General features: G+C 38.4%; 1 protein-coding gene across 3 annotated transcripts in view; it reads right to left on the bottom strand.

Annotated features, from left to right (window-relative positions):
- Positions 1-851: 851 nt before the first annotated feature.
- Positions 852-16,448, bottom strand: part of LRRC69 (leucine rich repeat containing 69) — a 45,598-nt gene continuing 30,001 nt past the window's right edge. For 2 of the 3 annotated variants that reach the window (XM_039526140.1, XM_039526142.1), the window contains 2 exons: positions 8,714-8,893; positions 852-2,788 (listed from right to left, as the gene is read on the bottom strand). In XM_039526140.1, coding sequence (XP_039382074.1) covers positions 2,678-2,788; positions 8,714-8,893 — 291 coding nt within the window. In that variant the 3' untranslated portion in view covers positions 852-2,677. The remainder of the gene's footprint in view (positions 2,789-8,713; positions 8,894-16,448) is intronic. The other variant, XM_039526141.1, reaches the window with a different exon arrangement.

Below are 16,448 nucleotides of genomic sequence, written 5' to 3'. Positions count from 1 at the left end.
GTCAAGGACTAGCTGAGAGTTGTAGATGTCCCCCAATCCTATTAATCCCCATGGAATATTCTGTGTCATGGTCACTATTATTATCTTCAGATGAATCTTTACAAAAATACACAAAAGTATTCTTCTCCTGTTTCATCTGGTAGCATGGAGTGTGATGTCCGCACATCACAGACATCAGCATGAGCACAGCATGTATTAGTCACGCTGATTTAAGCAGAAGAGGGTGTTCTTCAGAAGCAGTCACTGATTCTGCCCTGCAGCATGATTACACAATGCACCAAATGGACACCACCAATGGAATCCTTCTCTCTCTAAAGGGAAAGTGTGTTCCCAAGGATTGTGCCATCCCATTCACGCCCAAACAAATCTTCATGAAGGTCACTGGTGTCTCACTCCCTTCCCTGGAGACAAAGGGAGGCCATAAATGCAACTTGCACATATGCATTTTTAGTTTCTTGAAGCTGTAGTTTCATTGGGTACTTGGAGAGCATTTCTAGGTTGAGGAACTGTTCTGTTAATCTTATCATGTATTTCACAGACAGAGTTGCACAAAGAAATTAACACACAAGGCACTAAGTGACAGTGAGGTTTTTCAAAGTTAAGGCTGATACTGCTTAACTCATCTTCTTATGCCTTCACAATACAACTATTGTAATTAAAGACAGGACAAATCTATTAGCTCATTGAATCCATCCTGTTGGAAACTTTATGTAGTGTTCCCCAAAAGAGGATGTTTACAGATATTAAACCAATATTAGTCTGGACCTTAGCCAAAAAGGCCAAGGAAAAAATGCAGCACACATTGTATTAGAAGCCAAGTATGAATAACTCCACTGGAATAAAAGGAGGCAGCTAAGGCAGCTTTGAATTTAACTTGTCTTGCTTCAGACAATTTGTGTCAAACTGAATTATTTAAAAAACAAATTATTTTAAAACTAAACTAATCAAATGTTTCTCTGAAGTGCCTATTAACTGAGAAAATACAACAGAAAGATTGATCAGGCAGTGATTCATTCACAGCATTAGTTATTTAATAGGACAGTCGAGACCTATGATGTAAATGTGTATTTAGAACATATTTAGTATGTATACCACATGTGTGCAATGCAAAGCAGATGCTCCTGTCCATGTGAAAGAGCAGAATTTCAGCATTCAGTGTTCCATCTACGTCTGTGTCCTCATTGTTGATAATGTAATAACAGTGGAATTCTCTCACAGATTGAGTGATCACATTCTGTAAGACTGTCCTACCTGGAAACTGTGGAGGATGGAGTCCTTTCGCAGCTTCTATAAGGGGTTCCGAGTCACTGAATCTGCATATGCACAGATGTGGTAGTTTGTTCCCTAGCCTATCCTCAATGCCCTCCTTCTTGTTTGTACTTTCAGAGAGGTATGGTGAATCCTCCCTTCACTCAGACTGTGCCCACTACTATCTGCACAGTATTATTGTACTGCTTCCATGATACATCCTCTGTCTGCAATGAATTTCACTTGAAGGTGAGTACACCATATTAGAGATAAAGTTCTTGAGAAATGTTTTTTGGTGCTCCACCGGTGCCTCACGGAAATGTAAAAATCACAAAAATATTCTATTTAGAGAAAATTCTGCTTGTTTTTTGGTATTTGTTAACTTGTTCTTTACTCCTAGGCAACAAATTGTTTAAAAACAGTCTTTGCTCTTTAAGTATGTGACTGTTCCTGCTTATTATTCTCACCTGAAATAATTCTGGACCCAATGCAGAAAGGTACCTAACCACATCCTTAACTTTCAACACATGAACAGTCCCACTGAAATCAATAGGACTGCTTGTGCTTACATTTAGGCACATGCTTAAGCACTTTCCAGAACAAGGGACCCTGTTTGTAACATTATAATTAGTTGCAAGGAACAGGTTTATGACATTAACAGAGGAGTATAAATTTAGGGGAGGAAGATTTAAAAATGCCTGTTTTAATCTAAAAACATCCAAAGGGATCAGAAAGCAGGGAAGAAAAGAAACCACAAAAATAAAACATCTAAGAATTGTTTCTATATAGAATGTTTTCTCAAAGTTTTCCATGAGGCATAAGTGCCTCTTTAAAAATTAAAATTGTTTTATGCAAAAAAACCAAAAATCTTAAAACTGGTCATCTTTTTCATTACTAAAGCACTCATACATACTTGCTCCTGTGCTAAGACACTTGTGTGCCAAGTTACAAACTTCTACAAAGCTGGATTTATAATGGCAATGAAAGAATATATAAAGAATCACTTTGACGTCTCCATATATTTCTTTGAAGCTTTAAAATTTGATCCTAAATTCTCAGAAAAACAAATTTTCATAATAATTTCACATTAGAACATAAGACATCTGTCAAAGAAGCCACAATACAATGTCTGTTTACAATTTGCACTATAAAACTCTGCGTCATATTTAAACAATGTCATTGGTTTAATTCATCCACTTTTAGAAGTTGTGTTAAGTCTGCCAAAAAACATCAGCATCACACAGTTGTGGGGAATAATTATGTATATGGAGATCATTTCTTTGTAATTCATTATCTCTCCACAATATACCGTATATTTTACATTGAGAACAGACACAATACTGAATTCTAAGAACTAGCTCTCGGGTAAGGGTAAACAATGCCAAAGAGGGCAATCTGACTGATGTACTGAGTGAATTCCTTGCCTGCTCTATGGTACAGCAATTCCAAAGAATCCATGGCCAGGATGGTTAAAGCATTTGTAAGAGCACAGCAATGTCCTTACAGGCAAGAGGTGCACGTTTCTGCTTATCTTCATTTTCTTTAAAAAAAATAATAAAATAAAATTCAATGTAAAAATTGCAAAAACAGAAAATATTTCTACACTACATACGCAATTAAGGCAAAGCTGTAACACTGGTGTTTGATGTTACTCTCAATAAAGTTGTCTCATAAGAAACTAACAACTCCCAATTTTCTGAACACCCTGTAAATGAAATAATTCTTCTAAGGTCTGATACTGCAGGCCTTCTACAGGCAAAATCACATTAAAGTTTTAGCTTGAAGAGTAATATTAAAATTGATATCCTTGGGGCCATCTTTTGTGCGTGCTGCAGCACTGAGCACATTAATAAAAACAAATGAATGGGAGTTTTGCCAGTGTAAAGACAGCAAGACTGGGTACTAATGCAGTCTAATATGTATAATCTAATGTGAAAATTGGTCAATAGGAGGAGTCTGTGGAAATTTTACTGATTTTTTTTTGTTTTGTTTTTTAAATATACTTGAAAATCAAGACATTACACCAAGAAACTGAGGTGATAAAAGAGATTGAGAGCTTTGCCTCTTCCACCCTGACTAAATTAAGCAAGCATTTAAGAAATGGAGCTATACTGGTTATCCACAGATCTCTGGAAGTTCAATGACTTGAGAAATACAGGGATCTACTACTACTGCATTTCTTGAAGTGTGATATTACAGTATTGCATAGAGGCCCCAACTGAGATTGGACCTCACTGTGCCAGGCACTGTCTGTACACATAGTAAAATATAGTCCCCACTTGGAACAGCATACAAATCTAAACAGACAAGACAGACAAAGGATAGGAGGGGAAACTGAGGCACCGTGACTTATCCAAGTCACACGGCAGGTCAGTGGCAGAACCTCCTGAGTCCTAGTCCATAGCCTCATCCATTGGAAGACCATCCAGGGCACAAGAGTTTCTCTTTAAAAATTCAAAATAATTTTACGATATTTGCAATATTCAGTTTAATTTTAAACCTTTTTTCCCCGCCCTTGACCATAGTTAACACATTCATAGACTTCAATAGCTTGTTCGGTCCTAAATGTGTAGTTGTTTGTAAAATAGCCGTGACAGCTCTGATTTAGCAGCTTAATAAAATTCTAATAATTCTATTGTAGTTTTTCAAGTCATTTTCAATCCTACGGAAATTAGTTAAATAAATGATTACATGAAAGACTGTACCTTAAATTGATTAAACAACCCTGTCCTGGGCAGTTGTACAAGAAGCCAACCATCCTGATGTCTCCTTTAATAATGCCCATAATGAACACTCCAGCTAAATGAGTTTTGTTTCTCTATTCCAGAATCTTACGTTTTTTGTGGGGAGTTGGGGTTTTTTAAGAGCTATATATTTGTGCTGTCTGAATTTATCTGTAGGGCCAAATTTTCAAATCAGACACTAAATTGTGTGGAAGTAAATCAACATAGTAACATAAGAACAGCCATACTGGGTCAGACCCAAGGTCCATCTAGCCCAGTATCCTGTCTTCTGACAGTGACCAATGCCAGGTCACCCAGAGGGAACAAACAGAATGAATGAACCAGCTTGCCAATACAAATGCAAGGGTCTGCAAGTTCAAGTACTCTATCAAGTATGAACTGAAAAATCTGGTCCTTGTAGTTTTATCTTCATACAGTTTGATTGGAAGCTTAATGGGTTAAAAAACCCAAATTAATAGAGCTCAGCAGTTTAGTTATATTTACATAATAATAATCCATATGTATTCATGTAATCCCAGGTCTGAACTCCACCAAGGAGTTCAGAGACAGCATGCTCTAGTGGCTTTAAGCAAAGGACTGGATATCTGGGGACCTGACTATATCCCTCACTCTCTGCCAGTGATGTGCTGTGTAACCTTAGACAATGGTTCATGAGCAATATATGATGCAACAAAGAGGCAGAGCTGTCAGAAAAGCAGTATATTTAATAAAGCTGTTTCCAAGAAAACATGCTCAGGATTTTGCTGTTTCTATCTATATCACATGCAGGAGCAACCCACAGACTTACACTCACACCCCAGCTTCTAGTTCCTCCTGAAACCCAATTCTCTTTCTCCAGTACAACTCATCAGACTACAGACTAGTCATTTAACCTTTCCAGCCTTATCTGCTCTAGCAAAATTAGTACCCATATTCCTAAACTCCTAGTGTGGAGGACAAGCCTCAAGGATTTTTTACAGCATGCTGTGACAATCAGGCTTGAACATGAGCATACACATTATTCCTCACTCAGAAATAAAGAATAAAAAGATGATGACATATGATACTTAGCAGGCTTGCTTCTAAATAGAGGGTCAAATTATCAAAATAGGGACTTTATACATACATAAACAATGATGTCTCCACTATCAATTCTAGGTTCAAATGCTAGTACACTCATAAATGATTGCATTCATGTAATTAAGAGACAGACTGAGTTCCATTTGAAAATTTGCATTAGGATACTATTCATGCCAATCAACATCCTTTTAAAAGGTCAATTGGATTTTTTTTTCAAAGTTTAGATCTGAGTTGCTATTCCTGTCTTATATGCAGCTGCTCATTCACAAGGGTCTGCTTTAGGGAGTTTAATCTATCAACAAGCATGCATGTATTTTCTGCATTGGGCAGTGCACAAATTACATTCTGCAGGGCAACTCATAACTCAAGAGAATACCACACTGTGTCCTTCCTGTTTGCTGATACAATAAAATGACTTCATTTTGGTCTAAAAGACATAACATTGTCCCCTTAAGTAATAAATATCCTGTAAGCAGAGAATTTAGAATCTCTTACATGCCCATGAATACTACCATCTGACCAGGAAAACTAGAAAACTAAAATGGTAATGGAGTTAAAAAGAGCAATAGATATAAAGCAGGAGAGCAGAATATTTGAGAAGTTACCAAAAACTTCCAAGGCCTAGTGATCAATGTTTTTGAACAAAAGAGAGCAAGTCCTAATGCAGCTATGAAGATGAAATAAAATACTGTATATTTACTATTAGTGAACTTTAGTCATACTTCTCAATACACACAGGTTCATGACAAGAACAACCATGGTTAATTAGTAATTCTGTATAATTTCTCCTCCTTTGGTGCTTAATTATATATATCAATAAACAAATACAAAGCTGTAACATATACAAATACATTACAACAGTTTTGTGACTTGGTCTATTATAGTTGTCAATTTCAACTGCTGACTGTATTATGTCTAACTCAAACAGGTAATTTTAGCTCTTAAGGTGATGTATGCTTTCCTGCTCCTCAGCTAACTGTGTTACTGAAAGGAATTGTGGTTACAAAATTGCATTTATTTTTCCATAATACTGATCATCCAAGTCACCCTCATTTGGAGGAAGGCGTATTTATTTTGATATGTTTTTAGAACAGTTTTTAATTATATAACATCATTTAATGCAGGGTTGAAAGTTCATTATCCAACACAAAAGTAGTTTATTCTCTAAACTCCATGACTTTAAGAGGATATATGGAAAAGTTAAGATAAACAACAAAAAGAAATGAAATACACACACACACACACATATATCCTGAGGGCTAGCTGGCTCAGGGAATTGCTAATGGAATTCAGAGCCTTTTACTTCTTAGTCACTGGCTTCATTACAGCCAAAGTCAGTAATAACTGAAAGCTGTTACTAAAACCAAGGTGTTGGCCTATGTGAAATTAGTTTGTTGGTCCAAGGCCTGTTCCTAATTGAAAAGATCTATTTATTTTTTTTAAAACATATGGTTGGAACTCTTGCAGGCAGTCTAAGCAGAGAGGCTGATGTCTGAATGGACAGAGAATGCATTACCTCCTCTTCTTTCAGAGTTCTTTTCAGAGAAGATCTGAGGTGCACTAACACAGGGGTTTATGTGTAATAGAGTTGGTGGCTGTAGTTTAGCTACAAGTGGGTGGTAAAGCATTTTAGTAAAGAATTTGATACTGTATTACAAAATGTGTCATGAGAACATAATCCAAATTTGTTGGAATGGTAGTTCTGTCATACAGATTGAAAACTGGTTGAGATAAAGAGTTAAAAAAAGACTCTTTAGTCTTTTGGCTAAGTGCATTGGCTAAGTAAGGTGCCTAGCGGTATGTGGCAAAGGTCAGTGTTGCTAGGTCCAGTCTTATTTAATCTCCTCCCCACTAGTCTAGAAGAGGAAGAAAATAACATGTTAATGAAATTTGCAATTGCTACTAGAGGTGCAATGCCGTTGAAGAGAGAAATAATACAGAGAGACAGAAAATTAAAAAAATAAAATGAAATTCAAGTGAAAAAGCCAAGAGGGGAGTGGGGGAGGAAGAGCTTGCCATTTGCCCAGTTGTGGTAAAAATTATCTCCTTAGGAAGGAACTGATTACCACTGCTATGTAATATTGCTGTCAAAGGAGAATATCTGGGCAGGTATGACACAAGAAAGGGTTGGGGCCAACCAGATGAGTTCTTACGCAACAACTTCAGCAGCCCCTGGGTCCAGTGCATACACGAGACAACCAACTGCTGTAGACTAGTGGAGATGTTTTGCAGTAGAATGATTTATGTGCCAAGAATCAGAGCTAAATATTATATCTTGGCTAAGAAAATGAATTAAAGAGGGTAAGCATGGAACACATAAGCCTTTTCAAATATTCAAACTGAATCAACACAAAGGTGATTAAGTATTACTGAATATAGTACAAAAGGGAATATCCCTGGGGCTGCTCTAATCTATGCTGGGTCACTGTGGAACTCAAAGGCCATCCAGCAGCCAGAGACTGAAGGACAACAGAATAACCCTGGACATACTCCTGCACTTCACCCGGACTTGCAAGAGAAGGGAGGATAGCAGCCAGCTACAGTAATTCTACTTCAGCTGGGGGAATCCTCCAACAGATTTGGTGGCTTTGCGGTCACTCTGAACTGCCAGATCAGAACAAATGAGAGAATCTGGAATTCTAGATGATCTTTAATTAAAAAGAAGAAGACATTACCTCAAATCCCTTGGAATACTGTTGTTGTGTCATAAAGCATCTACAGGTTTTTTTCATTTAACCATGGTCTTCCCTTCCTGGTGCCTATTTTCTATTGTATTCTATATAAGTTCTTATACCACGCTCATCACTGTAGGATCCGAGTGCCTGCCAGTAATGCATTACACATCTGTCACATGTTGTTTGTTCTGTCATCTTCTCCCCAGAGGGAGATGCATATGCAGTGGATTCTCTTAGTTCGGTAGGTTGGGTTTTATTTTTTGGTTTGGGTTTTTGTTTTTAAATATAAATATACCAGTTGTTCTGTGTTTATATTAGAGAAGGCGCATGGTCAAAGAAATGCTGCTTGCACTTGGAGTGGAAAGTAGCAAGGTTTCTGATGATCCACAGTTGTTGGGGGAGTTCATTACGGCATCAGGAAATGCAGAAAAGTTTACAGTGAGAGAGATGTCACAGAGGGCCAACACTGCAAGGTTCTGAGTTCCTTCTTCTTTTTCTGGAAGCACTTAGCACACTGAAGGATGATACTCATAATGTACAAGTTGAAATAGTATCCACAAAGATTCTTATCTTCAAATGACCAAGTCACTTTGGAGCAATGTAATCCTGCAACCATGTGTTAGAAAGACTATGGATTCAGTAAAAAGAACAGGAGTACTTGTGGCACCTTAGAGACTAACAAATTTATATCAGCATAAGTCTCTAAGGTGCCACAAGTACTCCTGTTCTTTTTGCGGATACAGACTAACATGGCTGCTACTCTGAAACCTATGGATTCAGTGCTGCCTACCAATATGTAGCTCTACACCATCTTTGTAAAGGAATCATTTCCTGTGCTTGTGAATCCATTCTTACATGATTTTTCAGCTCAGAGATCTTCAAGTGAAGAGGAAACAACTGCACATGAGTTTATTTTATGCTACTACGTATCTTCAGGCAGGAGCAAGACCTATAATTTTAGGAGAAATTCATAAAAGGGTGATTTACCTGTCTGACATTCACAAAACGTACGCACTCCAGCCATATATTCAGGAATCCTTGCCCACACTGAGCACACTCTTGTTTTTTGGAAAGTATATTGCATGCTTCCAAGTTCTGTTTTACTGCAGTATGTAGAATGGAGTCTTCTTTGGTTAACTGACTGAAAATAAATCTTGCAGCTATTTCCTGGATAATTTAACAGATACAGAATACAACTCTTGAAATATTTTCACAATATGTGGTATTAGGTCAAAATAAATACTATTTTGCCACCTAAAATTGAATGATGACTAATCCCAACACTGGAAATACTAATTAGCAGTTAGAACAATGGTGAACTACGTGTACTGCCACTGCCATTAATTTCACTGTCCATAATGTCATTGACATTATTTGCACTGCACCTTTGCCATTGCTATTTGGTTCATTAACTCTATGCTGCTAAGTCAATTTGCTGCCACCTGAACTTGTCTTCACATTTCTCACTTTCTCCTTCTCTCCTTTTCATCTTGTTCTTCTTTCCCACACCACAAATCCGTCTCCCATCCTGCTGTGTTCTCATATGCACGACCCTTCCACCTCCATAAGCACAGTCAGCTCAGTTTTGCACAAAAAGGAATTAAGGAATTTTTTAAAAAATTACTGTGATTATAAAAAACATGTTTATAAACTGCAAAGAGAACCTACCAAAAAAAACCCAAAACCCACCAGAGCCATCAAGCAATTGCTTTATCTTATTTACATTACTTCTGTCCTCTCTCTTCCTAGCTTCCCACCTTCCCCCAAATCCCTTTGTCATCATGATTATTTTAAAATTTAGATTGCACATTTTTCTGGGCAAGGACTGTCTGATTGTTCCACACATGGTCATGCACATCTATGGCATTGTATAAATCACCACTTAACTTACTATATTTTTCATTGTCTACATTTATCACTGAATATTCAACTTAAATGAAATGGGTATGTTATACACTTAAAATACTTCCCAAATTTTGTTCAAGTGTTGCATTTTTAGACCAATGCAGCAATCCTGACATAGGCAGAACTCTCACTGACTTTCAGTGGGGATTCTGATGGAGCAAAGTGTACTAGAGCAAGCTGTAAATCATTACTTTGTTCATATAATGCTCGGTCTAAAAGCACTTTCCAGATACTCATATACAAGCATATCAAAGAAGAGATCTGACTAAAACTACAGCATATTTGTCCTGTGAAGATATTAATGTGGACTTGAAAGTCTAACTGGCCAGTCCTCTGTCATAAGATCATTCTCTTTATAGCTGTGCCTTTAAGACAAAGTACACTTGTTTCTTTTCCAAGAAACCGACTTACATTAAAATCCAGTTGTATAAGAATTTTATATATCTGTTAATTTCCCAACTATTCATGCATTATTAATGTTCTTAGTGCCGCTGAATGGACGGCATACATGACTTTTCAGCGCCATCTCATAAAAGCTTGAGTTTTAGGGACACAAGCACTTCAATCCATCATTATGCGAAGGAAGTACAATTCAATGTATTAGAATCCTGATAATCGACAAGCAAAATGAGCATTATCAAGAGAGAATGTATTCTGAGACTACATGGCCTCTCTCCCTCTGTTTCAGATTTAGTATTAGAGAAATCTGGATTTTGGAAAATTATGGAATTGATGGACTAAAAGTATCTTGAGACTTCCCTAGACCACAGGTCCCCTAGTGGGGCGCAGAGGCACCTTCGGGGAGTGCGCAGCGGGGGCCGGGCTCGCCCCCACAGGTGGTGGGAGGAAGTGCAATCCAGCCCCTCCCTACTCTGCTACAGTTCCACCCTCAGCCACATCCCCGGCTCCTGGCCCGTCCCCAGTTTCGGAGTGGGTCCGCTCCCGCCCCCACCCTTGGGTCTGTCCCCCTAGTCCCACTCCCAGCCCCAGACCCATCCCCAGTTGCGGCCCCAGCCTCAGCCCCTTTGCCCCCACGAGCCACGGCTCTGCTCCCGGCCCTAGCTGGCACCAACAGGAGTAAGGAGGGGCACGACCCTCAAAAGTTTGGGGACAACTGCAGTATAACAAAGGCTGGTGAGAGCGAGAGTGTAATTTAAATGTGGCTGGCAAGCTGCAGTTACAAACAAACACTCAGGGTGTGGCTTGAATGCTGGAAGGCTGTTTGTGAGCAGCCCACGTGGGAATTCCTTCATCAAAGCATCGTAAGGCAGCCAAAGTTGCAGGGCAAGGGTGGCATAGCTGCTCAATAGTCTACATTGTTCAAGGCCTTAAAACTTTCACTGAAGTTAATCATTGCATTAATTACTTTGATTTATAGGCCTTTGTTAATGTTCTGTTAGTCTTTGAAATTCTTGATGACAAGGATTATTTTGCTACTAAATTGAAAGGGTAAGCGGATATATTTGTAGTGTAACTCTTCTGCCAGGTGGAGTTGGCAGTCCCAAGGTCTGGGTTCAAAATCTAGCTGTTCCTCTTAACAATACAAAACAGAACTGGCTCTAGACCCCCACCCTGTAATCTGGGAAAATTTACCAGATGCCTCTAAGAGGCAATACTTTCTCTCTCGCAAACACTGAGTCTGGGTATAACAAAAGAAAACTTTTAATAAAAAGGGAAAAGGAACCTGGCATTAATTTGAGAAAACATCATAACCACAATTCGAAAGCACGTCACCATGAACAAACACCCACCCCAAAGTATATTGGGTAATGTCCTTTGCCTCAGTTTCTCACTTTGTGGTGTAAAAATCCGACAAATGTTCCTTTAAGCTGCCATTGCGCTCTCCCTCCACTGCACCCCACCCACAGTTGCTGTTCTTGGTCAGCAAAGGCCCAGAGTTCAGAAGTGCATTCATGTGAGTTCACCTCCCTCCCTGGGAGCCAGTGTCAAGCAATGCCTGAGCTGCTGCTGCTGCCTCTGCAACCGACTCACAGTTGCCGCCATTCACTCTGTCACCACTGCTGCTACTATTTACTCTGATGCCACATTCTGTGGTTCCACAAGTTAACCCAGCTCTCAGTGATTTTAGCAGGCAGTGGTGAACCTCACTGCAGGATGGGTTGTCTCTTTCACCGCAACACTGTCCCTCACCAGCTGTAAGGTTCAGCAGCTAAACCTGATTATCAGTGATTTCAGCTCTCCTAATTGCTTAACAAAACAAAAATTCTCAATTGAGTCTAATCAATTCTACCTTTTGTTGGGATTCCCTCCGAGACCTTTTCCACTTGGCTTATCTAGAACACATTGTCCAGTTCTGGGAGAACACTTCATCCAGTTCTCTGGGATCCAAAATTCTCAGTTCAACTCCAGATTTCGTCACTCAGGTTCCTTTATTTGGCATACAACAAAGCTACTCTGAGTTGGTCAGACCCAAGCGTAAGGGATGAGTATAGGCCAAACCACACATCCAAAGTCACACAGAAAACCTCTTCCTTTATATACATTTACACATGATATTGCATTTGCTACACATTACATCACATTGTTTTGGATTGGCTTGGTTACTTTGCAGGAACCAATCCCTGTATAACATGTTCTGTCCATGTGGAACTGCTCTTTATATTCCACGTGTATCTTGTCCATTATTCCTATCAGGTTGTTACTGCTTATCTTAGTAGCTAGCACAGACATTTTGACTCCAGCATACTGCTTGTTTAGCCCCTATTTACAACTTAACCTTCCATTCACCTTCGCTATCAAGCCTACTAAGAAATGAGGCAAGTTACTTATGACAAGCCAGGCCTACACCTTTAAACAGTGAAGAGGAGAACAGTCAAATGATGTCTATGGCTATTTACGCAGAGCCCACACCACCAGGTACAAACACCTGTCCCTACTTCCTTGCCTTTCATTGGGATTTGGCATCCCTATCCCCTTCTTAGCAAGTGAGGTTTAGTTCAGAGTGACCCCCGCTCAATCATGGCAGGCTAAGTACAGTTCTACTGCCCTTTACTCATACAATCAGGATAACAACATTCCATTACCCCTACACTCAAGACTAAAAGTGATTTGTAACCCAACACCAGCCACACGTGACCATTTTGGCAGAGCAGTTCCCTCTGTTGCACACCTAGGCAGAGTAGTTGTGTTTATGCAAATACAGTCTGCTCCTGAAGTCTTTTCCCCCAGCTCATCCTTACGTGTCAGGGGAGAGCTCATTCAGACCCTGACTACAGTAGCAATTCTATAAAAGCTACAAAAAACAGCTGTCTGCTGCACCTCAGAAGCCCAGCTTATTCTTGATATATCCTCCATTAGACTTTTTTTTTTAAGTTAACATTTTCACATAAGTAAACTTAGTAAGTCTCCAAGAGATAAACAATTACTCTTTTTGGCTAGTGCATTGCAATGCTTTCTTTATATAACAATTAATATTTGTATTACTAAATATATTCCTAAATTTCCTTATTAAGACCAAGGGAGATCTCCTGTACAAAAAAAGCATATGCAAATATATCATATTGAGCAAAGGCCATCGTGACAATGGTATTATAATCTTCCTGTTGGCATATGCTGCAGGGAGTGGGGAGGGGAGTATAAAAGGAAGGATAAACTGGGTCAAAGGAGAACTTGGAAGGTTGTATTCTTTCCCCTCCTGGCTGGTTAATCAGAAAAAGCCTATGGGAAATACTGCACATTGTTTCTCAGTTGATATTGTTTTGTGGACAATAAAACATGCCCTGAGAAAAGGATCTTAAAAGACTAATGACAAACTTTATTTCTCTTCCCTGCATGGTGAAACCATTACCACCTCTGGAAGCCTGACTTGCTCTTCTGTTGTTCTATTCCTTGGGAGCTATGATCAGTGGCACCCAGGGACCAGACAGCCTTCTTATAACAAAGTATTGTTTATTTATAACCAAAGCATTTCAGAGAAAAAGATCTTAAAACAATAAACAGTCTAGACACATGGCATCTCCCTAGGCTTACCATCCCCTGGAAGCTTGGGAAGGCCCCAAGCCTTCAGACATGCCCACAAGGACCTGTCTCTGTCAGTCTGTTCCCACCAGGAGTCATTCACTGACAACTCCCTCCCTTTTTCCAAGTTTTTTAAATGTGTAATGTTCCTTTGATCTCTAGGCTCCCAGCATTGGCAAAACAGCCATGTTACTTTGACAGAAAGTAGCATCTTCAGTCCTAATAATTCAGTCATTGTCTTGTAATAGCCCACAAGTGTTTGTTGAGGCTGCTTCTCTGGAGCTTCCTGCTCATTTTTCCAACAGCCTCTATTAAACTAAACCAATACATTCATATGGGAAAACTCAATAACCCAATATAGCTACATAGTGACTCACTCACTAAGTACATCACATACAGTTATTGTATGTACATAATACAATTATTACTAGGGATGTCAAATGATTAAAAAAATTAATCGTGATTAATCGTGTGATGAATTGCACTGCTAACCATTAATAGAATATGATTTATTTGAATATTTGGGGGTGTTTTCTATATTTTCAAATATATTTATTTCAATTACAACACAGAATACAAAGTATACAGTGCTAACTTTATATTTATTTTTATTACAATATTTTCACTATAAAAAAAACAAAAAAAAATTTTTTTCAGTTCACCTAATACAAGTACTGTAGTGCAATCCATTTATCATGAAATTTGAACTTACGAATATAGAATTATGTATAAAAAAACCTGCATTCAAAAATAAAACAATGTAAAATTTTAGAGGCTGCAAGACCACTCAGTCCTACTTCTTGTTCAGCCCATCGCTCAGACGAACAAGTTTGTTTATGTTTGCAGGAGATAATGCTCCCCACTTCTTGTTTACAATGTTACCTGAAAGTGAGAACAGGCATTCGCATGGCACTATTGTAGCCGGCATCGCAAGATATTTATATGCCAGATGCACTAAAGATTCATATGTCCCTTCATGCTTCAACCACCATTCCAGGGGACATGGATCCATGCTGATGACGGGTTCTGCTTGATAACAATCCAAAGCAGTACGGACCGATGCATATTCCTTTTTGATTATCTGAGTCATATGCCACCAGCAGAAGGTTGTTTTTCTTTTTGGTGGTTCAGGTTCTGTAGTTGCCACATCAGAGTGTTGCTCTTTTAAGACTTCTGTTTAGCGTATCTGGCATGTAAATAACTTGCAATGCCGACTACAAAAGTGCCAAGCAAATGCCTGTTCTCACTTTCTGGTGACATTGTAAATAAGAAGAGGGCAGCATTATCTCCTGTAAAAGTAAACAAACTTGTTTGTCTCCTAGTGATTGGCTGAAAAAGAAGTAAGACTGAGTGGACTTGTAGGCTCTGAAGTTTTACACTGTTTTGTTTTCGAGTGCAGTTATATAACAAAAAGAAACCTACATATGTAAGTTGCATTTTCACAACAGAGATTGCACTACCATACTTGTATGAGGTGAATTGAAAAATACTATTTCTTTTGTTTATCATTTTACGGTATAAATATTTATAATAAAAATATACACTTTGATTTCAGTTACAACATAGAATACAACATATATGAAAATGTAGAAAAACATCCAAAATATTTAATAAATTTCAATTGGTATTCTATTATTTAACAGTGTGATTAGAACTGCGAATAATCATGATTAATTTTTTTAATCGCAATTAATTTTTTTGAGTTAATCGCATGAGTTAACTGTGATTAATCGACAGCCCTAATTATTACATAAAAACATCAGGTCCACCACAGTTTGCATGAGAAAACAGTAAATTATTAACTTTGACATACTGTAATTAGATAGAAATTAAATCAAGAAATTGACAAATATGCAGGATTGACTGCTCAGTGACACAGACAAAGAACTCTACAGTTCTATTAACCAGTTCCACCACAAAGAACCTGCTCTTGTTGAAGGTAAAAACTAATTAATCTTATCTTACCTACAAGAAGAGTATGGATGTAAATCATATACATGCTTTAGTCTTGAATATATTTTGTTTTGGATGAAAGCACAACTCCTGACTATGTAACAGGTGCCACTGGGGCCAAATCCCAAGATCTTGGCTCTGTTTTCATTCATTTCTTACTAAAGCAAAATTCTCACTGATATCAATGGGAGTTTGCTGGAGTGCATGCCAAGTAAGAACCTCCCCCATCCTTGAGAACAAAAAAGACTGACAATTCTTTAAAATTATTGTAATATGTTCTTGTATTTTAAACAGATTTTGCAAATAGCATTTTAAAACAAGAAGATACTTGTCACAGCAAACATCTCTTTGATTTAGATTTAGTACCAACACATTGAAGCTGACTCAGGGTTATTTACCAGCATTCATAAGCTGCTTAGCACTGCCTTATCTAAGCACCATAAAAGTATTAAAATACAGTTAAGAGCTGCCTGGAGCAATAAGTACTCCAACTTAATCTAGATGTTATCAAGTCTCCTCCCATGAGCATGATGTCATCTCTCTGTTCTGCTTAATCTTGAGTAGTTTTGTGTACATCACAAACTTTTATATTGTCCTGGTTTTAGAGGGGTATATTGCAAAGAGATGTGCCTTGCAGTGATCTCCTTCAAGTGGGTGTCCTACAGTCTTGGACCTGAGGTTAAGAAGGCTTTGCCTTCTATTTTCTCAAATCTGTATCAACGTTCTGATAATTGGTGAGGGGTAGCTACAGTATAGGGTTCCTGACCAAGAAGCAGTCTGAGTTAACATAGGTCTAGCCTACTGAGGATTTTATACATTAGAACAATGAATTAGACCCAGTAGTGCAGAGGATGCCATGACAAGTTATGGAGCACTGGACCTTTGG

This window comes from Mauremys reevesii, linkage group 2 (assembly GCF_016161935.1).
Source record: "Mauremys reevesii isolate NIE-2019 linkage group 2, ASM1616193v1, whole genome shotgun sequence".
Lineage (NCBI taxonomy): Eukaryota > Metazoa > Chordata > Testudines > Geoemydidae > Mauremys > Mauremys reevesii.
Note: the sequence above shows the minus strand (reverse complement) of the source record. Positions and strands in the feature narration are given on the sequence as shown.